The sequence below is a fragment of the Corvus hawaiiensis genome, chromosome 14 (genome assembly GCF_020740725.1).
Source record: "Corvus hawaiiensis isolate bCorHaw1 chromosome 14, bCorHaw1.pri.cur, whole genome shotgun sequence".
Taxonomy (NCBI): Eukaryota; Metazoa; Chordata; class Aves; order Passeriformes; family Corvidae; genus Corvus; species Corvus hawaiiensis.
This window is the reverse complement of record NC_063226.1, coordinates 15021453-15044026: the sequence shown is the minus strand read 5'-3', so window position 1 is coordinate 15044026 and position 22574 is coordinate 15021453. Positions and strand designations below refer to the sequence as shown.

The 22574-nt window shown below is 39.2% G+C and overlaps 1 protein-coding gene across 3 annotated transcripts in view; it reads left to right on the top strand.

Moving 5' to 3' along the window:
• The window catches only part of CHRDL1 (chordin like 1), a 38331-nt gene extending 21278 nt beyond the window's left edge, over nt 1–17053 (top strand). Inside the window, exons 5-12 of one of the 3 annotated variants that reach the window (XM_048319136.1) lie at nt 2690–2832; nt 3582–3675; nt 5754–5821; nt 6536–6710; nt 9893–10087; nt 11780–11947; nt 13062–13151; nt 14413–17053. In XM_048319136.1, the coding sequence (XP_048175093.1) occupies nt 2690–2832; nt 3582–3675; nt 5754–5821; nt 6536–6710; nt 9893–10087; nt 11780–11947; nt 13062–13151; nt 14413–14543 (1064 nt within the window). In that variant the 3' untranslated portion in view covers nt 14544–17053. Of the gene's footprint in view, nt 1–2686; nt 2833–3581; nt 3676–5753; nt 5822–6535; nt 6711–9892; nt 10088–11779; nt 11948–13061; nt 13152–14412 lie in introns of all 3 variants that reach the window. The other 2 variants (XM_048319135.1, XM_048319134.1) reach the window with 2 other exon arrangements.
• Nucleotides 17054–22574: the final 5521 nt, after the last annotated feature.

The following is a 22574-nucleotide window of genomic DNA, read 5'->3' as shown; positions in this document are numbered from 1 at the left end:
ACTGCCCAGGGAAGTGGTGGCGTCCTGATCCCTGGAAGTGTTCAAAAAATGTGTGGCTATGGCACTTGAGGACATGGTTTAGTGGTGAACATGGTGGTGGTACTAGGTTGACAGTTGGACTTGATGATCTTAAAGGTCCTTTCCAACCTTAATGATCCTGTGATTCTCTGGTTTAAAATAGCCATAGAATTTCATCCCATATTCCAGACAGGCAGATGTACATGTTTTTGGGCTGCATGTTATGATTTAGCTGTTACAGGCCCAACTCTGTGATCAATTAAAAGAAACAGATGAAAACAACTACATAGTGCAACTCTCTGCCATCATTTTACAAGCAATAAAAGTTTCACCATCCTCCTTCCTGATTTAGAAGCCACAGTTTAAGGGCATCTGGTAATTTCCTACAGATCTGAGTATTGTGGCATATACCAAGGTAAATCTGCAGTAAAATTTACTCTCTTCATCCAACACCCTGAAGAGTCATGGTGAGTCATTCAGGTATTGGTCTTTGCAAATGTCAGACCACAAGCCACACACTACTTTTGGACAGGCATCCCACATGGGCACAGCAATGTCCTGCAGAGGCTGTGTGAACAGGGCCTTGTATCCGGTCAAGCACCATCTATGTTATCCTTTCACTTCTCCTTCCATTTTCATTTCTTTCCAGTTCTTCTGCTCTTCCAGTTGCCCAAGGGGCAAGGACATAACGAAAGGTTTGTCGGTCTTTCCTCCTGCTTTCCATGAGATGTCTCTCAGAAAGCCCAAGAAGGAGATTTAAGTTTTGGGAGGCAGCACAGTCCTAAGAAGTCTCTTCATCCATGTTTTCCAATATTTGTGCCTAAATAGTAGCTGAATTTGTCAATTGAATCTTTTGCTGATGACTTTCAAAGGATGTCTTAATTAGAGCATACATCTTTCCATTTCAGACTGTGCATTACTAGCAAGCCATACAGAAAGTGCTGAAAGCAATGCACTTCTATGCCAAACACAGGTGTTGTCAGGGCTCTGTACTCTTTATAAGATTTTGGAAAGGTATCATTAGACTCTCTTGATTGCACTGAACTAATGATGTATCCAGTGCTTCAAAGGTGGAAGTGTGAACACCAAGTGTGTCAGGCAATGAAATGTCAGGCAAGGAACCCTAGCTAGCTGACTTCTGCCAGTCTCCTACAGAATGGACTTTGCTGAGCCCATACACTTTTAAATACTGTAGTACATGTATACAGACAGATTTGACATTTACCATTTAAAATATTAATATTTGATGGACCAATGTAATTAATGTATGCTTTTATGGAAAACTAAATGACAGTGTTTCATGCCAGTGCATGCCAGCAGAAAACTGCTCTTTCACTTGAGCTCACAGCTGAAAAATGTACATTCTGTGGTGTCATGATTTCACAAAAAAATATCTCTGGTTTTATCTGATAGGTAATGAAAGGGAGTGTAGCAAAACCTGAATTTTCAGGTCAGGTTTCTTTTACATGAAAGCCCAAACCCGCTGATTGAAATTTCAGCTGCATTCCTAGAAATTTGCAGTGATTTGGGTTCCAGAGAACAAACACTCCACTGTTACTTCCACAGAGCCCTTGTTTGAAATGTCTTTTCCCATGCTGAGATGCTAAAGTCATGTGAATGTAAGTATGCAGTGCCAGGTTCACTGCCCAAGCAATATCAGGTAACTTGCATTTCATGGGTAAAGTGTAATCCCTTTGCAGAGTTTATCAACTGCTAACAGCTAAATAATCTAGAGGATATTTTAGCATAAGGTATGGATAGCTTTATGTCTCAGAAAAACATTTAACCCCTGTGGTGCAGAACTCGATATGATACTGAGTTGAAGCAGGAGGTTTCAGAGTTGAATTGACACTGCCATCACATGCACTTTGTCATATGCACCAAGTTCTGCAAACAAAGTTCACTCAGTTGCACCTCTGACATTAAAATGCATGTCAGAGAAAAATCAACTTTTGGCTAGCTTTTGGCATCTGTGTTTGACGAATTTTGCCCATTTTGCAAACAACAGCAGCAATGAATTGTGAAGGCCACTAGGAACAAACACTTGCTTAGTACATAGCTTTAGTCTGGCAGTCCCATCATCAGTATTGCTGCTCCTCTACCAGAGGGTTTGTGCCTGTGCATGGCATGGAATCATGCATGCCCTGTGGCACAACTTGCTAACCTGCAATTAAGTCTTCTCTGGGCTGCAATACTAGAAATCATAAAAAAAAAAAAAAATCAGTACCCAGTACTAAGAAGGGGGAAACCCTGCTAGAACAGAGCTATTGATAGTGGGATTCTGTGTGTATGCACAGAATGCCTTTTACATTACAGCATGGAAGAGCCACGTACATGTAACAAGTAGGCGCGTAACTACACCCCTCTGTCCTAACACCAAATGCTACAGAACAAGGGAAAATACTGCAGCATGAGACAGGGCCATTAGTGCTGGCATTGCAGTTGATCATCAGCATCCTAGGATTAACTGGAACAGTCATCTCAAAGTGTGAATTACCAAAGTTCAGCAAGGTAGCAGTATATCACTTGTACTTTGCAGCATGACAAAACTTGTCATTACATAATACAGAGAAATGAGGGAGAAGGGGAGATTTTCTTCCCCTTTATTTATGACATTGTGAATTATCAAGAATATTTGCATGAAGTGTTCCTTTCCCATTGTTTCCAGAAGACTCCCTTTTCTCAGTAAGCAGCAAAATCACTGGGAAATCCTGTGAATACAATGGCACCACCTACCACCATGGCGAAATGTTTGTGGCTGAGGGCCTTTTCCAAAACAGGCAAGCAAACCAGTGTGCCCAGTGCAGCTGCTCAGTAAGTAACATGATTTGACAGAACCCTGCTCGGTCTATGCTCCAGTTCTTCTTTCTAGAAGATGTGACACTGAAATATAAGCAATACATAGCAAAGGCTGGGAACTGAGAATTAATGCTGAAACTCATGAGAGTGCTCAGAGCCAGCGTGCAGCACCTGGTAAACAAATACCAGATGACCTCTTAAACACAGTGCACAAAGCATACTCTGCATCTGCTGTAAGTGAGCTTACAATGCAGAGGCAGCAGGTAAAATGTTGCTGCTTGGCATATATAGAATATTTCCCTTCAACCTAACTGGAAAACATAGCACTAAGCCAATGACTGATTTCATTTAGACTGAGCTGATAAGTAAAGAGCCCCAAGGCCGGGAGTGGACAGCTCTGAACTGGCATTGGGCCACAGAGCCATTCCTGAGATGTCACAATTCAAATCCTGTATATTTGAGCAGTCACACAGTGACTCTTCAGAGACAGTGTCTGAACCAGAACATCCCTCTCAATCCCACCAGCTCTTCAGTATCGACTATTGGCACCTCTGTACTTCCTCTCATAAAATCATCATCATCATATTCTTCATGAACTAAGAATTTAATACAAGTACTGAACAGACTGTTCTAATCTAATATTCTGCTTTTGCATAGAGTGGCATTTATGTAAACACAGATTTAAGCATCTCCATAAAAAATGAATATACAGTACCAGACAGTCGACAACTCCTTCTAAATTCCCCTTTGTGTTTTACTGGCAGGAAGGAAATGTGTACTGTGGATTGAAGACCTGTCCCAAATTAACTTGCTCTTTCCCAGTTTCTGTTCCGGAGTCCTGCTGTCCAGTTTGCAGAGGTAAGTTCAAGCACAGCCACAGGAGGACAGGCTTACTCCTTCCCCTTTCAGAGCCTTGTCTGTGCACCAGCACTGTCACTCAGGACACTGTCTGCAAGTTTTCCATGTAATTACAATCCAATGCACATCGGGAAATTACCCTGTGAGTGCCAGCAAGGTAACATTGTTACCTTTGTTTTCCTAAATTGAAATAAGGCGAGAATGCACTGATGATGAAGTTGCATCCCCCTAATGAGGTAAATTGAGGCTTCAAATGATGTATTGAAGTAGCTGCCATTACTCTGGGTAGAGAAGCTTTGTAATAAAAGATGGGCTTCTTTCTGACAAGTTACCAGACCTACTCAAGTTGTGCAAGACACGAGAATTTCAATTGAGAGGCAAGGGCAATTACTACAATATAAATGAGTCAGACAATACTCATATGACTTCAGGATTTTACTAGCAATTGCATTTTAGATCTTGTACACACAGGACACTTGATTCTAGGGGCCTTCCCAGCCTTTCTGAATGTCTAAACCTAATGGTCTGTCTAAAAGTCCAAAATGTCTGAGAATTTCTGGATAAATTTTATCTCACTGTTAGTATAATGGCACTTGAATCACCACTCCCAGGGTATCTAAGCATCTATGACCTGTTTTCAAAGATGCAGATAGGCACTTAAAGGTACCTACACTTTTCAGAAGTGCCACTCTTGATATCAGTGATGCCAGGATGCTTTGAAAAACTCTCCTGCTTGCACCTTTGTGCTGCTGTATTCTTTTGATATTCTGCTTGTTTGAACTCAGTACAACTGCATGGTAAAAATAAGGAGTATTATATAGTTGGTTGTATAATTTTCTCTCTGGTTTAAGAGTTGCAAAACACTAACCAGCATAGTCCCACAGCCCCTGACCTGAGGAGTTGACTGAGTGCACAAAATGGATCAAAAGCTCTGAGCAGCAGAGGGCTGAGCCAGCAAGAAGGTACTTGAGAGTGCATCAGTGCTAGTAAAGCAGCAGGGTGCAGAAAGCCCTGCACAATTTGAAGGAATGAGGTCCTGCACAGAAGCTGTGTAGTCCCATCAGTGCAGCAGGCTGACAAAGCTGCTTACCCTGGGGACATGCAGTGGTAATTAACCTATGTGTGGCACCATGGAGGAGGACCTGAGCTGATCTCTCAGGGGGGCAGTGCTCTGTGCTGCATGAACATGTCACCTCAGACAAAACAAGGATGAGGATCTCTCTGCAGTGGTCCTTTGCATAGAGATTGTTCCTCATTCTTTGCTGCTTTGCCATATTACTCCACAGTATCTTTACAAATCTTGAAACTTTTTGCCAGGCAAACTACTTGTGAAGCCACCTGATCTCTAGCAAGCAAAGTGATAGTCCTGTTCCCAGGGTGAAATACAGTGATATACTGTTTTAAATGTAATACATTGACAGTTAATTAAAGTAAATCCTTGTCAATTGTATGATGTCAGTTACCAGGTAGTTATTTGAGCTGTATTTGAAACCAGCTTCTTCCAGTTACAAAAATCAATCTGACTTTCCAAGTACAAAGTATCAGACATAGCTATGCAGTAAACCAGCCTTACACTGGAGAAATCAGTTGCTTCAGACACAGTCACTAATGAGAAAACAGTTCATTAGCATTTCCATATGAGAGGTGAGATTACATCAGATTATGTACCAGAGGCAACTCACTGTCTGCACTGATGCAGGGCTTTTTAAATGTATTTTCCTGTCTACTGCTCTGACTTAAAAATGTCAAATTGATAATTTATCTCATAATCTAGCTTGTCCTTTTCAATATGGCAGAAGCTCTTTTATCTCTCCTCTGTGATTTCTATGAAATGCAAACCTAAACATAATATTGTAAAGATTTAGCACAGCTCATGGGGAGGAAACTGTGAGTCAGTTTCTGCTCCCTGCGTGGCCAAATATATTAATATTAAAATTTGCTGATTTTCATATTCATTCCTCTGCTACTGACTAGACCCTAAATATAGCTGTAAAGCCAGGTGAGACTTTTTCCCTCTGTATCTCCCAAGGTGTTGCACAGTTACTCCTCTAACTGATGCTGTTCTACTTCATGTACAGGAGATGGAGAATTATCATGGGAACATTCTGACGGAGACATCTTCCGGCAGCCAGCCAACAGGGAAGCTGTAAGTGGGACCTACAGTTTAAAGACATACTTTCTTGCTGTGCTGTGCATGGCAGTACATCAGGGAAAAAAGAGAAAAGGATGATAATGGGCTAAATACCTACTGCCTCATCCTGGGTTGTGAATCTAGCCCAAAATAGGTTTCTTTCACTCAACCTGAATTCATGAATAATGCTGAATTAGAAACTGTCAGGAGGAGCTCCTGAGGTCTCTGGATTTGGTTTTTGCTGTGTATGCTCTAAGAATAAGATTTGACAGTATTTGTTTGCTAAGGAAGAATTGCTTTTAAATAATAATTGCAAACACTAGCTTCCCAGTTCACATAAATATTTACTTTAGGGCATCACTGACTTGGTGGTTAAAAGTATCCATTAACAACTTACTGCTCAAGAGATGATTTTTATAACAGCATTTGGAGAGAATCTGAAGGGCTTTTAAGCATTAGGGGCACTACCTAAATAAATGAACCAGCAGATCTTTGGATGAGTGGGAAGAATCATGTCTTATAAAATAGGGGCTGTAATATGAAACCTTCAGGATCATGGGCATTTTGGAAAATGATTCTGTGAAAAAAAACAGTGTTTTTGCTCTAGAAAACATGCTATGCACTACTACTCCTCCTCTTACTACTACTACTTTAGTCCAGCAATACACATTCCCCTTGTCCATTGGAATGAGACATTTACTCTTGTGCTCTCTTTCTGTCCCCAAACAGAGACACTCATACCATCGCTCCCATTATGACCTGTCACCCAGCTCTGCCAGGCAGGTAGTCAACATTCCACGATTTGCCAATGCCAGGAGTAACCGTGGAGTCCTAACGGATCCCCAGCAGGCCTCAGGAACAATAGTACAAATCGTCATCAACAGCAAGCATAAGCATGGACGAGGTAAAGACAAGCACTTCTTACAGTATTGCTCTGGGTCAGGAATCAATCACCTAGAGCTCAAAAAACCTCTCAAAATATACAGCAGAATCTTGAAAATTCACACTGGTATTAAGAAATCCAATGCAAATCAGGGTGGCAAAAGCAATAAGCTATTGAGGATATGAAATTCCTTCTTGAGTGAGATAAATTCTGGCTACATGTACAACAGTGCATTTCACTCTGCAAAGGCAGTAGTATTGCTCTCTGAGTTACTTTGTGGGATTGTGCCCCACAATTCTGAGAGCTCGTGCAGTGGCTGCCAGGGTGCTTTGTGCCACAAAGGACACCATGATGCCTTTGATGCCTTTAGATTCACTAATTTGTTCACACAGTGACTTGTCCTGGAGGAAATTGTTTGTGGTTATTTTCTTTACACTCTCTCCTATTTTGTAACTTTCACAGCTTTAAACAGCTTATATTTCAACTGCCCTGCAAATCTCAGACCATAAAGCTTTGCCACAGTATTAGGAGGTTTTCTGCCTCCAAGACTTAGGAAATTATTCTCATGAAAGAGAGTCTCATGTCTTCCCTCAGGTTAAACTAGTTTCCTATACAGTGGGATGCAAGGGTTGCTTTTCCTCCCCTGTGACTAACACAAGGGGCAGAGTAGGCAATTAGCCTGTACTGGATGCCTGAGCTGTAGAGAGGCAAATTTAACCAAGGTAATGAATCTTACTCTAAGAATCCTTTAGGGCCTTCTGCTAATAGAATATAGGACATGCTACATTTTGGGGACAGCAGAATTTTAAGCCCATGTGGCAAACCATATTCAAGTCACATTCCTCATGCACTACAGGAAGGGAAAATACCAGTTCACCAGTTAGTGGGACAGCAGGTTTTGTACAGTAAAAAGGGTGGGATGCTCAGTTCCCACAGGGGGCCACAAATACCAGTCAGCATACACTTAGAAACTACCCACAAAGAGTTAAAATCCCTTGTATTAGGGCCAACTAATCTTTTGAGGTATTAACTAACAGAAGGAATGTTGGCTATAGGATCTTTATTATCCACCTGAACAAGCATGAAAAAGCATTCAGATCATGCCAGTGTTTTATGCTGAATCTAGGAGCAGGAATCTCCACGCAGTGCAATGTCTTTGACATGTAATTCACACATGAAGACATCATCAAAGGAGTTTCTAACTGACTTGTTTCAGCAAATAAAGAACGTACAGATGAACAGCATATTTCTGGATGCAGTATAACTTCACTCACTGCCTGGAGAGTGTCTGAGAGATCCCCATGATGGAAAAAGGAATGCTGACCAACTGTTTTCTTTTGTTCCTGCACAACTAACAAGTGTTTTATTAATTAATGCACCTGTCCCTTGAGACACGTTTCAACAAGTTAAAAAATGACCACACAACAGCTCTCCTGACATGCAAATACTATGTGGTTGTGTGGATACAGATTTATCATTCTGAACATGAAGAGCACTAAAAACAGGGTAACCAGAAGTTATTTGCCATTATTTGGCTTGTGCTAGAGGCTTCATCTGCTACCTCAGAGTATATATTTAATTTTTCTGTGTTAATCAACTCTTAAAAGACAGAGAGTATGTATCCAGACAGTGTCGTGTATCATCCCTTCCCCTGTCAGGGAGAACTTGGACAGTATTTATGTCCATAAAGGATCTGGAGAACTCTGGCTGAGGGAAAAGAGGTCCATATTATTTGAGCATGTAAGAAGCCTACTACTGAGCAGCTGAGTACTTAACAGTTTTTTCATTTATAGTTTTTTCTCCCATGTTCTAAGTATACAGATAAAACTTCCCTTTTATTTGAGAAACAAAACTGTTTCCTACCTCTAAAAACCCCCATGTCTTAAGAAAGAGTTAAAAAGCAACAAATTATGAGCTAAGTGATAGCATAAGCTCACAAAAGACATTGCAAAAAACACTCCCCATAAATCTCAGTAACTCAGTAAAGTATAAGCCAGTTGGTTACATCTGTTACCAGTTAGATATAAATTTCAGATTACAGATAAAAATTAAATGGCTTTTGAAAGTTACAGGCAAAATAGGAACACATTTCACAAATAAAAACATTAATAAAAATGATGGCATATTAGAAGAATTGGAAATATTTACAACATATCCCAGCTTCACTTTTGTTGCTTTTAGAAATCAGGCGGTGCCCTTTCTTTCACCTTGTTAGGATTAGTTTGCATTTTTCTTTGTGTTTATAAAATATTTAAAAAGAAAGAAGTAGGATTTATAGGACAAATGCAAACATGGTGTAAAGTGATATAATTCCCATCAACTGCTGGGTGACCCAAAGTGGCTTCTACCAGGCATGGATTTTTCCACTCTCTTTGTGTCAGCTGTATTTCTCTGACTCCCAGGGGCTCTGCTGAATAAATATTCTGAAGTTCTTAGAAGCTGTTGGAATGAGATTTCAGTCCCATATGCATCTTTTCATGTTAATGTTTTCTTGTGATTCCAAAAGCCAAATTACTTTATATACCTATCGACATTTATATTTCCACAAAGGAGTTAAACTTCATTTCGCAAGTATTCTGTGGTTTGTTCTGTGTTCTACGTAGCAAAACTCTTATGCAAAAGCAATAAAAGGCCCAGGTGGCACTAATCCATTCAGCTGATAGCATTGCTCTCACTGCAAAGGCTGTGTTCAGCTAATGGCTGGAGCTGTGCAGATGAATTCAGTAGCAAATGACATGAACCTGTCATCTGCAAATTCAATTCAAATGCAGCCAAAGCCACTGTAGCAGGCTGTGTCCTGTGTGTGGACTGAGAATACGAGGGGAAGGAGTGAGTTTTATAAGCTGGTTAATGCACAACTGAAATGCATGAACCAGGGGGGAGCTAGTCAGACACTTGACTCAGACACCTTCACTCTTTTCCTCAAAATATAATGGACATCAGCAGAGTTGGAATCAATGCAAAACTGCTCAGAAAAAGGTGACCACGGGCTCAGAGTATTTTAAGTAAAGGAACTCCAAGTTAAAATTAAGAAGCAGAGAAATGGATCTGAGACGCTCACAGATGATGTACAGAGACACTGCTTTAAAGTATGTATGCATATCTTCAAAATATGCATGAATCAAATGAATATTTATAGATAGGTAGCCAGTGACCATACCTTTTCCAGCTGTACTTTTTCTTCTTTTTCTTTTCCTTTGCAGTTTGTGTTTCAAATGGCAAAACATACTCACATGGTGAATCTTGGCATCCCAATCTCCGGGCCTTTGGAATTGTAGAGTGTGTGTTGTGCACCTGCAACATCACCAAACAAGAATGTAAGAAAATTCACTGTCCAGAACAATATCCCTGCAAATACCCTCAGAAAGTAGAAGGAAAATGCTGTAAAGTTTGTCCAGGTAAAACAAAGTTGATCACAGACCACCTTTTTGCTGTGCATGTTAAAGGGCTTGGCTCAGGCCTCCGGATCACACTAAGCTCCGATGTGAACAGCAGCAGCTGTGCCATGTTCCTGTGTGTGTGTGCAGAGGCCTCAGTGTGAGACAGGCAGAGCTGCCTGGCCAGCTCTCCTCTTGCTGGTGCTCCTCACACTGGGGACATGCTGCTGGCATGTGTTCTGAGCAGTCACTGCCTTTCTCTCTGCTATTAACACGACTTCCTGATGCTCATTTCCAAAGAGTACTACAGAAATGTATACAGAAAGTTCATTACTGCCAAAAGACTCCTGTCCTTCCCCCACCAGAGTGCCCACAGAACCTTCAAATCCTTTTTCTAGCTTCGGAAATCCACATGGAGATAACATCATTTCTGCTTTTCAAAATGTACCAGAAGGATTCAAAACTCTGATTGGTGTCAGTTACATAACTTAATCCTTAAAGTAAATACTAACATCACAGATTTAGCATTGTGTCTATGCTGCACTAATGATAAAACTTCTGTAGACATTACTAAAATAAATGCCTACAGCTAGTGAAAAATCTGCTAAAAGGATTCTGCTGATGGTTTGCCAAATGACAAGCCATGTTTCATGTGATACAAAAGGTAAAGGAGTGTCCAGTTCCCTTATGTGCTTTTAAACAGTTCCCTTATGTACCCATTTGTGTGTTTGTTTGGTGATGCACTGGGCACAAATGTTCTAAGGAAATGAGTTGCTCAGCCATATGTAGAAACATTCGTAGAATGCACACTTCTCATCTTCTCTTGCTAGTCTTGCTCAGTGGGAAAAAACACTGTGCAGTGGCAGTAGGCAGGCAGGAGGTGTGTATCTAGATCTTCTGGATACTTGTGAAGCAGAGATCCACAGCTTTCATTGGTAAAACAGTCAACAAAACCTGGCTAACAGGCTTCAGTAGAAAAATTAATGGCAAAAAGGAAGTTACTGCCTTGTTTTTTGAGATCCTATGTGCCCGTTTTTAAGAAAGCTGAACCTTTTCCTGAAGTGTCTCATGTATATGTGATGTATTAATTATTAGGTGTTTCCACAAACAGTGGTCTGAGCCTCTAAGTTGTATCATCTCTCTTATATTCCTGTCCAGCTTCCAATTGCAAACAGAATAATTACAATTTCTGCTTATATGTTCTACAGCTTCACCAGGTGGGCAAGAGATAATGTGCACTGTGGGTGGTTCAGGCTTGCACTGGCCACATGGCTGCTGCCAAGCAAAATGCAAACCTCATAGATTCTTTTCCTCAGCAAAACATTAATTCGGGTCTCTTCACTCTAACCAACCACCAATTTTAATTTAGTTATTTTATTACCCTGAGATTTCTAACACTATTTCAAATGTGCTTGAAACATGGACAACAGGTTCAAAAATTGTGAGGAGTCTCCCAGACCACACAGCTCATTTCCTTAGGAGACTGGATTAGAAGTATAAATACTGTCTTGCCACCATGGACAGGCTGTCAGAACCTGGCAGAACAGAGCACTGTTAATTGTCTGTGTTAATAGCTGGAGATGGATTTGTGTGGCCATACAAATGAACATACTACTTTAAAACTAGCCATGCTTGGCTATTGATGCCAAGTAAGTTCTGGAGGACTTGATTATAGCTGTAGTATGTGTTCTGTCCTTCTTGTTTTTTAAACAGAAGAAGTGCCAAGTCAAACCTTTGACAACAAGGATTACTTCTGTGGGAAAGAGACATTTCCTGTCTATGAATCCATTTTCACAGAGGAAGGAGAAACCATCAGGAAAATTGCAATAGAGATTGAAAAGCCACCTCAAATAGAAATACATGTGTGGACAATTAGAATAGGTGAGTTAAGCAAGTTCTTTCTTTAAACAGTGTATCATCTTCCATTAAAATCCCACGACATCCAAGGATTTTGAGACTGCTGTTCTTTTGGCTCTTTAGGATATCACTATTACAGCCACTTCCAACATACTCTAATTTTTCTGTACAAAACCCATCAGAAACACACAAAGCTGTAGTTCTGCTAACTCCTACCCTTCACTGGCAGCAAAAGCACAATGACAAACAGGTTTTCAGTATTACTCTGTGTAATTTATTGCAGAGAAATGGGTAGTAGGGTTTGAACCAAGTGCCTGGAGGCTGTTACTTAGGATGACCCAAAAAGCTTTCCACTGAAATCAGTCTGCCCTATCTGCCATACTGATGATACACCCATGATGGTATATATCGAATATGGGCAAAAAATGTTTTAAGGATGGAAACAGTATTTTTTACTAGACTAACTGGTAAAATCGGAACAAAATAGAGAAGCATTCAGAAGCCCAAGCACTACTGCAAGTTGTGAACTTTCAGTGTAATAAAATTATCTCCAGCCTCATAAAAATCCTCTCTCCTCTATCTACTTTAAGCAAAAAGCATATGCTTCTCATAGGAAAAGGGTGCTCACATAGAGCACCCTTTTACATGGAAGTGATACATCCCTAGATGCTTTAAAGGAGAAAGCCAAGGCCAAAGTGGGAGCAGAACAGAAATCACAGAGCTTTGGATGGTTCACAACTACCCTGTGTCTTAAGAAGCCACAAAGCCTCATAATGATTTGACAGTCATGTTGCCTGCTGGCTCAAAATGGTATCTGACTGCAAAATTATACTGGTTTTCTCCAAGACATTGGAACTTTTGGCTTCTGTTGTAATCTTACATTTAATCATAATAAGGAAGCATTCATCTATTTTGGAAAAGAATTGGCTAATTCTCACACCCCTCACAAACTCACTGCAATCCTAATTTCACAGGAGGATTTACAGGGGAATAGCAAAAAAATGGGGGTGGGGGGGGATGGAAAAACAGAATTAAAAAAAAATAGACTGAAAATTTTACAAAAATGCAGGCCAGCACACCAGCTTTAGAACAATGGGCACATTTCCAGTAACATGCACTTCTCATTTCTTTGCTGAAGGGATTCTGCGTCACTTCTATGTTGAAAAACTGTCCAAGAGAGAATTTGAAGAACTTCCTTACTTCAAGTTGATAACAAGAACAACCCTTAGTAAGTAAAATTCTGACCTATTGAAGTTTATATTCTCCATATAATCATAGCCATGAAAAATTTTCTCTTACTCAGCACAGTCAAATGGATGTACTGGATTTTCCTCCAGTACATGATCACAATATTTGATAAGTTTAGTTTTAAGTAATCAAAATACAGCAATTTAAAATATAGATACATATAACAGTAGTTCATGTCCATGCTGTCTTAGTCTCTTGTATTTTGATAAAGTACAATATAGGGTCTTTTCTGTCCATGCTAGCATAAGTCTGAAATAACGTCAGCACATCAGCAAAATTTGGATTTATTTATGTAACATGGTCAAGTTACCGCAGTGTTTTAGAAAGTAATTTAGAAGGGAGAAAATTCAGGTGTTATTAAAGGGGTTCTACATACACTTATGTTATATTTGAAAGACTATTCCCATGTTCTTAACAATATCTTCATTATTGAAAAGTGTTTTATGAAAGACATGTACTTCTTTTATCACTCTTGATTCAATTTTGTTTTTGTATTTCATCCAGTTTGGGATTGTGACAGTAGTTAACAATTACTAATTCAGCTAATTTGCTACTTGAATTAAGATATAGATATTTTTAATTCCTAGTTCTTTTGCATTACAACTTGTAATGTTTTTCTATAATTTTTTTTTATAATTTTTTCCTAGTTAAGAAGTCTTTTTTCCCAGAAATAATATATTCTTAATCGTTACAGACCTACTGAGATACAGATAAGTCTTCATATTAAAAATTCCCTAAATTTTTGCTGTTAGCCTTCTGTAAGCTTGTCATTGTTATCTGTAATGTAGTATTCCACTTACCAGGACAGCATGCATTTCTATTAATACCATCAAAAATGTGTAGAAATGTTAATTTCCATCACACTTTGTATTATACACAGGTAGGAAGAGTTCACAGCACATGAAACATTTAGCTGTGTTGCTTCCCAACTTTTAAATACTTTGGTTTACCAGGGTATCCAGTGCCAATAAAGGGTTGAATATACAGAGCCAACTTACAGGATTACTTAATTAAAAGAAAATAGTAATATTCTGATCCATATTTATATTTTTAACAAAGTTATTTTGCATGGAATATGTTACATGGTTGTAAGATGCTTTGAATATTTTCCATGGGAGGATTGGACATTCCCTCTTTGACCATTGTGAATCAGTTGGTTTACAGAGTGCTTATAAATGTCTTCAAAGTCCCTGTGCCCTTTTCTAAGTCAATATCTTTCTCCTTTGTGTTTTTGTTTTCAGGCCAGTGGAAAATATTTAGCGAGGGAGAAGCTCAGATCAGCCAAATGTGTGAAAGCAGAGTGTGCAGGACTGAGCTCGAGGATTTGGTAAAGGTTTTGTACCTTGAAAAGTCTGAAAAGGGTCACTGTTAAGGGAGACAGCACTGGAGGGAGAAACATAAGAAAACTTATGAAAACTTGGATCTGCAGCTGGACTGCAGGCTTATTTTGCTTAAGTCAACAGTTGCCCTAAACCCCAAAACTATAATGCAGTAATTATTCACATCATGCACAGCAAATTTGCTGCTTTATGTGTAGTGGCCTGTGTCAACCGTTCAAATATCTCCTCCAAAAGACTAGAAGGCTCTGTGTTACTGATGAGGGAAGGAGAAAGAGAGACTGTGCTTTCCCAGAGTTGCATTTCTTTACAAGTTAAAAAGAGAAAACAGAACATTTTTACTATTATTATTTGGCAAGTTATTCAAACTAATGAAAAGAAGGACACCTAATAAATGTGCAGGAGCTATGGAGAACATTTTATCCTGTGCTGAATTTATACCATTTCTAATGTTGAAATGACTCATGGATTTCTTGTAGTAATGGAGGAAAAATACAAGTGATACAATACTCATGTTGGAGACATAAAAACCAGATTTAAACTAACAAACTCTTTAGCAGCCTGCCTTTGGGATGATGTCTTGTAGTTGAGCAAACAAAGTCCATAATCTGAACAGCAGGTGTTAGTGGCAATCACTATATTTTTGTAGCAATTGGAGCAAATGTTCACTTTTAAGTGGTTTTCACTCTTTCCTCCACCCACTTCTCTAAAAGTGTTAGCTCCCTATCACAGCCCTAATAACTTCATTCTTCTGGGTCCTATTTACACATGCTCTTGGCTGGTAAACCACCTTCTAAAGTGACGTGGCAGAAGGTAGTGAAGTACTTGCAGTGTTTTCAAAACACCTAAAGCATTAAAACTCACAATTCATAATGCCTTAAAAGTTGTGACAGAACTTAATTTATTTGTTCTGATTTGTTACAAACATAATCTGCATTTTTCTGAGAGTGGCCTCTCAATTCTCATGTTTCAAGGACAGCTCTCTCCCATGACAAACACCAAACAGCTATAGGCTTCTAGAGCACAACAAGCAACTGCTTGTTGTGACAACTGTTATCTTTGGGGAAAAAAACCAAATCTAAGCAGTTCTGTTAAATTTAGTATAGCATATCTACAGTGTGTTTAAGACAGGTGACTCTCATCTGCAGAACAATTGTAACAATTTAAAAACTGTTTTCACCAAAATCCTGTACTGCCCTGTGGCTGCAATGTTGGATTAAATCTCAAGATGCAAGTGACTCTGCCTGCTTTTGCTCCCATTTTCTACTCCAAAAGCAGACAGGAATACTGCTGTTTAAACACATGCTAGGAAACAAAGCTTTATGGAAATGGCCTGGACCAGGGGCTGGGGCTTCACAGGGAGTGAAATCAACAGTGACAGCAAGGATTTTGAGGTTTGTCATTCTGCCAGTGACAGTAGTCTAGGGTGTCCACATTCCTAAAGGGATGAAGTTGTGGGAGAGGTTGGTATTGAATGCCAAAAGCCTATTCAGGCAGAGCTTCACCATCGTGAGGGGATCCTTGGCTTGGGCAGCAGACCCTGGCAGTCTCCATCAGCAGTGCAGGCCTCATGACCTGGCTTCTCCATGGCACCCAGGTCCTGCCTGTGCTGCCTGAGCCTCGGGACGAGTGGGATGCAGGGCTTCTCAACGAAGAGGAGCAAGTGAGGAGAACAGACATGAAGGTGAAGGAAAGTCTGAAGGGAATTAGGAGAAAACATACAGGGTGATCTCAGGACCACCCTGCTGTCCCTAGGCCTGGACAGAGAGCAGATAATATTTGAGCATACTGGCCATTTGAAAGCACAGCAAGTTGAAACGCAGGAACACCTGGCTAAGAGAAGTGCTCTATCACTGTTCATTAAAAAGAGAGCTAAGTGAACTGTCCCGCCACATTTCCTGGGCACTGTAGCTTCCATAAGTCCTGTCCTGGTGTTGGAAAGGGGTGTAGCAAATCCAAACCAAGGCCCTAAGACCTCACTGCACCAGAGCTGCAGTGTAACTGTAGAAGAAGCAGTTTGGCATGAGCATCACTGATTGCACATGGCATCTAATGGGTTGAAATGTGCTGCAAAACTGTAAAATTTTATTATAAATCTTTAGGAAGAGGTTCTGAGGAACTGTAGTGTTCTGGTGAGAAGACCAGCAGTTGATTTCTCACCTAACAGGCATTGTCTGTTTGTAGAAGTAGCTGGTGAAAAAAGACTAAGTGGAAAGTGTACAGTGTTTGTAATTTTTTTTACAAAGAAGGCAACCTGTTTTTTGTATTTGTGACAGGACTGGTGGAATCCAGATTGTGTATTTATTTTATAATAAACACTCCTTAAGAAAAGCAAAGAACAATCATAAGCATCATTTAATAAAATGCAGTGTTGTGTTTTTCAGTTTCTGGTCACTAAAGACAACGAAATACACAGTGTCATGTTTTGCATTCTCTTCATGAGATGTATGTCTGTTATGGTACTTATTTATGTACTTGTATCACTTTGACCTGGTTTGATAAATTAATAAACTCTGAAGTTGATAATAAAATACAGTGGTTTTCATAGGGTGCTGTTTGGTCAAGATGTTTGGTTTCAGTTCCCTGTTTGCAGTCCTGCTGCTGCCACCTCAGAGAAAGTCTGAAGCCATGTGCCCAGCTGGGTGCAGTGCATGGCTGCCTGCTGTGAAATCGATACTGAGATATGGAAGAGTCAGATTGGGAAATACCCATTTCAATTCAGCTTTCACCTACCCAGCAAGATTAATTTTGAAAATCAAAGCATTGACATCCATATATGGAAACCAACTAAACAAGAAATCAAGCATTGCCAACTGAGAGAACAGTACAGGACTTACTCTTTTCTTAAGCAATACATATTCTGAAGCTCAAAATAATTGGGGAAATGTTGATGGAATCAATCTGTGCTACTGCCTAAAAATGAGATGGTTTTCAGAAACATAAGAAAAGAAAATGTAACTCACACATAGCTAGCAGTGTAACTAAAATGGAGAGTATCAGCCTTGGCAAAGATGAGTGTTCAAAGTAAATCAGTTCAAATCAGGAAGTACATCAAATCTGAAATCCAGGATATCTCTGGAAATTTCTAATGAAATTAATTTCTGTTATTTCATCACACCCTGTATATTCATTTTGACCATCTTTTCATTTTAGCAAGAAATCTGTTAGGAGAATCCTGAGAACACACCCTAGGCACATGGGCCTGCTCTGCCCTCCCAACTCCGTGAGGGGCATTCACCTTCCTACTAGTTGCAGACTGAAAAGTCATTAACAGTCAGGGTTGCACAGCTACATCCCCATTGAATGTATTCTCTTGATTTCATAACAACCAAATTCTTTTTAGCAGCCCACTAAATCTTATTTCTCACTTCACTCCTATCCCCTTCTCATGTAACAGGGATCATCTCTGGCTCCACATGACTCCACAGGCCAGGACGGGCTGGGTATGGAGATGAGAGCCCTATTCACTGCTGTGTTCTTCTGAAAATACTTTGAAATATACCCACACAAATACAAGAGAAGCAATGTGTCAGCCTAACTAACACTCTCATCTTCCTACACTCTTCATTAAAAAAAAGGTCAAAGCGTTTCACAATTCAGATGATGACTCCTTCCAAAATAATTGATAGCACATGAAGTATTTGCGTAATGTTGGTGTGCTCTAGTGCCTATTGTGTTATCCATCTAAGATAAAAGCCAAGATTTTGGTGATTTATTGTGGGAGGGGTGAAAATTGACAAAGTTAATCCTTATTTCCATTTATTGCTTTTGTTTGAGGTTTGAAAAATGTCTTCATCTTTTGATCTGAGGTTTTGGACTGTTTTACTTTTTGGGTAAAGTATGTCTGCAACTACATGAGTATATGAGTATGAACCCACAACCCTCCCTTCTCACATAACACCAACCCAACTGTGAGCAAGAATGCAAAGCATCCAAAGCAAAAACAAATAATTGATCTTCACCCGGCAAAACAGTTTTTAATGTAGACACACTGGATGATAGTTCAGCATGTTCAGCAAATGCAGTGAGCCTGATTGCACTACCACTTAAAGTAAAAACTCCCAATCTGTCCTCAAGTGACCTCAGCTCAAGAGACAGAGATAGTACATCACACTAAGATTTACATGTAACTAACTACTACAAACAGCACACATAGAGAGTTATCTCTTCACCAAGATCAAATCTATCTCCTACAGATTTATATTTCTGTTTCTCTCTAATTTATTTGTTTGTTTCAGGATCACACCACTACAAAATCAGGTGTGTTAAGGCCACAATAAATTAAAACTGTATTCTATTCCCACTGATGGAAACAGCAAAACTTCCAATCTCTTTAAGAAGGGGTCATACTGATACATACTGTACTGGCATTAAACCCATTGCAGTGTGCTCTAGAAATTCCAAAGTTGTATTTTATACTTCTCACAGATTCCCAGTCACTTCATGTTCCTTAGCCAGAACTGTTGCTCTAGCCTGGTTCTCCCCAGCTCAGTTCTCTCCTCTGCCAACAGCTAGGATGGGACAATGAATTTGAGTTCTAATTATAGAGGTATAAATAGAAGTCTAGTGATGCTTAAGGTTTATGTACTGGGGTATTTCTGTTCCACATCTCTAAAAGGGAAGAGCCAGATGTTCCAGTTAACACATCGAGTTTGACATTAACATGGCATTTACTTTCATTTCCTGTACTAAAGTGTTGGACAGCGTGGCCAGGTTTTATGCTGTTAAAAACACAGTTTGTGGTAGCTGCAGTTCAATAGAGACTGAAATAGTTTCTACACAAACTTTTCTTAGTGTACTTAGGGTGGAATGGGAAGTGTTATAGAAGCATCAAACAAGAAAAATGAGCTCTTGGGTCAGCTTTATCCTTAGTGAAATAAAAAGACACTTTGTAGAAGTATTTATAGTTATGGCTGAATAGCTATCCATAAACTAATAGACAACAGTCACCAACTAATCAATCTTCACAAATGTCTTCCTAGAAAAAGGAAGATTAGATTCTAAATGTGGTTATTTAGTTAACAAAAAAAAAAATGTTCTTAGAGACACATATACAGATCCAAGTGATGATACATTCCAGAAAGCTGAATTTCCATATCTGAGATCATGTTTTCAATTCTGTGTTATTTGAAAATATTTCCTTGCTTTGAGTGCCATATTATAAAGCCATATAAGCTAAGTCTCATAAAATCTTCAGGTTTAGATCTAGCCAGGCAGTGGCATCCTTTCAAAAATGGTCCAATGACAACACTAAAAAGCATTAGAGGATGTTTACAATCATAACTGATTATCCACTGTTTAACTTCGCCATTTATATTAATGCAAACCAGGTGTAAAATTATGCAATCAATCCTACCAGTAGCCCTTCTCACTCACTTCACACTATGAAATCAAAATAAAAAGAAAAAAAAAGAAAAAAGGAGTGGTTTTGAGCTTCAGCATATGCGCTAGACTTCTGGAAACAAAACTCCTCCCGCTGTTTTGTTTGAAAGACTCTGTTTATAAATTATGGATTTTTTTCACAAACAAAACAAAAAAAAAAGTCGACTTTTTATTATTCAGCCTAGAGTCTTTTATTTTGCCATCATAAGGAGCTGAAATATTCAATTGATAATAATGATCAGAGTCCATTCAGACTTAAGAATTTACAGCAACTTTTTCCACCCTGATTTTTCTTCTTACTTCAAAGTCAGACATCTTTTAGAGACCTTCGCACTGATGAGTCCCTGCTGAAGAGTCTTCCCATGACATCAGTGTATAACAAGCTCCCAATGTCTTTATAGTCTGCATGTGTTGGGAATTATTTACCCCATCTAAACGATGTCCATGATGAGATCACTCTTATTAAGATAAAACTATCATAACCACCATGCTCATGATGATTGTGGCTCACATTAATGCATAGAGTGTCTAGGAAAACAGACTTTTCAAGCAAGCAGTTAAGCAAACCCTGGAGAAACTGAGGAGCAGAGAAACTCTTGACAGCTTCAAAACTGCATTTGAATACTGAACATTGCAACCTGCAGCTCTTTTTCCTGGCCTCTCCACCAAGCAGTGCATTTCTTAAGAGACTGGTTTTTTGCTATGATTAAAATACTGCAAGGAGCTTCTGCTAGAACAATACCTCTAGAACGAAGCTCCAGCAAAATCTATCTACTAGAAGAGTCTTGAAGCCAAGAATTCAGTAACAGGGAAATGGGGTTTCCAATCCTTAGATTACACAACTCAAATATACCAGAAAATCACTGCCTGCCACTGTTCCCTTAAGATACGTTTCTCCATAAATCCACCTAATAGCCTCTGAAAGTTTTAGTGAAATTCAGTGGAAAAAGATACATCAAGTGGGATTTCAAACAAAATTATTAGATCAAATTCTGTGCAAATCAGTCTATTTGCACATTAGAGGGACATCTGACCCAACAGAGGAAGAAGCACTTCAATCTGGAGAGAAGGCACAAAAAATTAGGGAAAATATGACATTGTCTATTATAAGAGTAAGGAGAAAGACTTTTCTCATTTCCAATTTTCATTTTAAATTGCAAATCATTAATTGGTACTTCCACTGAACAACTTGTGAAATCTTAATAGATTTCCAAACAGAGGTTCTCAGGGGACTGCTTAGCCCAGAGGATTAGTAAAGAGAGTAGAGCAGCAGTCACTTTGACTTCTGCTTCAGGGCAGTGGGCTGAACACAGCAGACTAACTTTTATTTCCATCTCAGAAATCACATCCAAAGACCTTGCTTGTGAAAAAAGATTGCTCTGGTCCAGTAGATGAAAGGTAGTCAAGGTGAACCCCGGGATCACTGCTGGGGCTGCCTCAATCAGCCGGTGTATCAACTGCCTGACTGCTGCTACTGTTCTGGAATATGTTACCTAACATATATTAACAAAAAATAGTCAAGAACTATAGACTGCTCCTTGGCATCAAAATAACCTGATTTCTATCAGATATCATATTTCTATCAGCTTCCCTCTAGTCCCAGAGCTAGGGACACCTATTCCACTGTGAAAAAATCCTGGTAAAACAAGATTTTGTGACCCAAAAAAGCAGAAGAGCTAAAATCTGCTTCCTAAGAACTTTTGATGACCTCGCTGGGAGAAACTCTGTAAAATTCCATCTCTGCTGCCTGGGAAATTACAAAGGATCCTGGCCCATTTCTAAAAAAGCTTGTGAAAAGCCAGTCTGCCCCTGCCAACAGCATAACTGTTATTGTCAGCAATTGCCATCTGAGAGAGAATCCCAAAAGAAAGTTGGTGATTAGGCTTAGGATAGCTCAGAATGATGTAATGTTTGACAATAAACTTTTGACTTAAAAACTGGTAGTCCAATAAGTTGAAAGTGCATTCAAAAAAAAAATTTTATAGATCAAAGGGGTTTTTTTCTGACAAACTTTCAGGTGCCACATAAACTCTTCAATTTGAAGATTTGACCACTGCACAAGAGATGCCAAACTCATGGAGGAAATGAGAAAATTTGACATAACCCCTTAAAAATGAACTTTTAAGTAAGTTAAAACCGATTCAGTGCTCTTTTTTTCACTTTAATTCTGCCCTATAATCTAACTACTTTGGATATGTTTGTATCATTTTTCTCCATTATAAAATCTCATTAACTCCTCACTGGAAACATATCATCTTCCACAATCTTAATAAAATTTATTTTTCAAAAATAATAAATAAAATAGGGTGAAAACAAGCTTAAGGTAATGATGGAAGTCTTTTATGAAGTGAATAGGTTCTGTCTGTGCCAATACTGTCTGTTTAATCACAGCCTAACATTTTAATTATGTATATAGCTAAGGATTTGCTTGCATTGGCTTAATTATTCTGCATGATAATATGAACAAAGGGCCTCTGTTAAAGTAATCAACAAGAATTTTAGCTGGCTGAGTTTCCTCAAATGTTCCAAGAGCAATGAAAGATCTGATCATTAAGCATTTACTGCCCCTGAGAGCTATTTCAAACCTGTTCCCTTCATATTACAGCTGGCCTCAAATTCTTTTTATCTGAAAGCCCTAGTAAGACAGAACAAAAGAATGTTTCTCGTTTGGAGTGAGCTGTCTG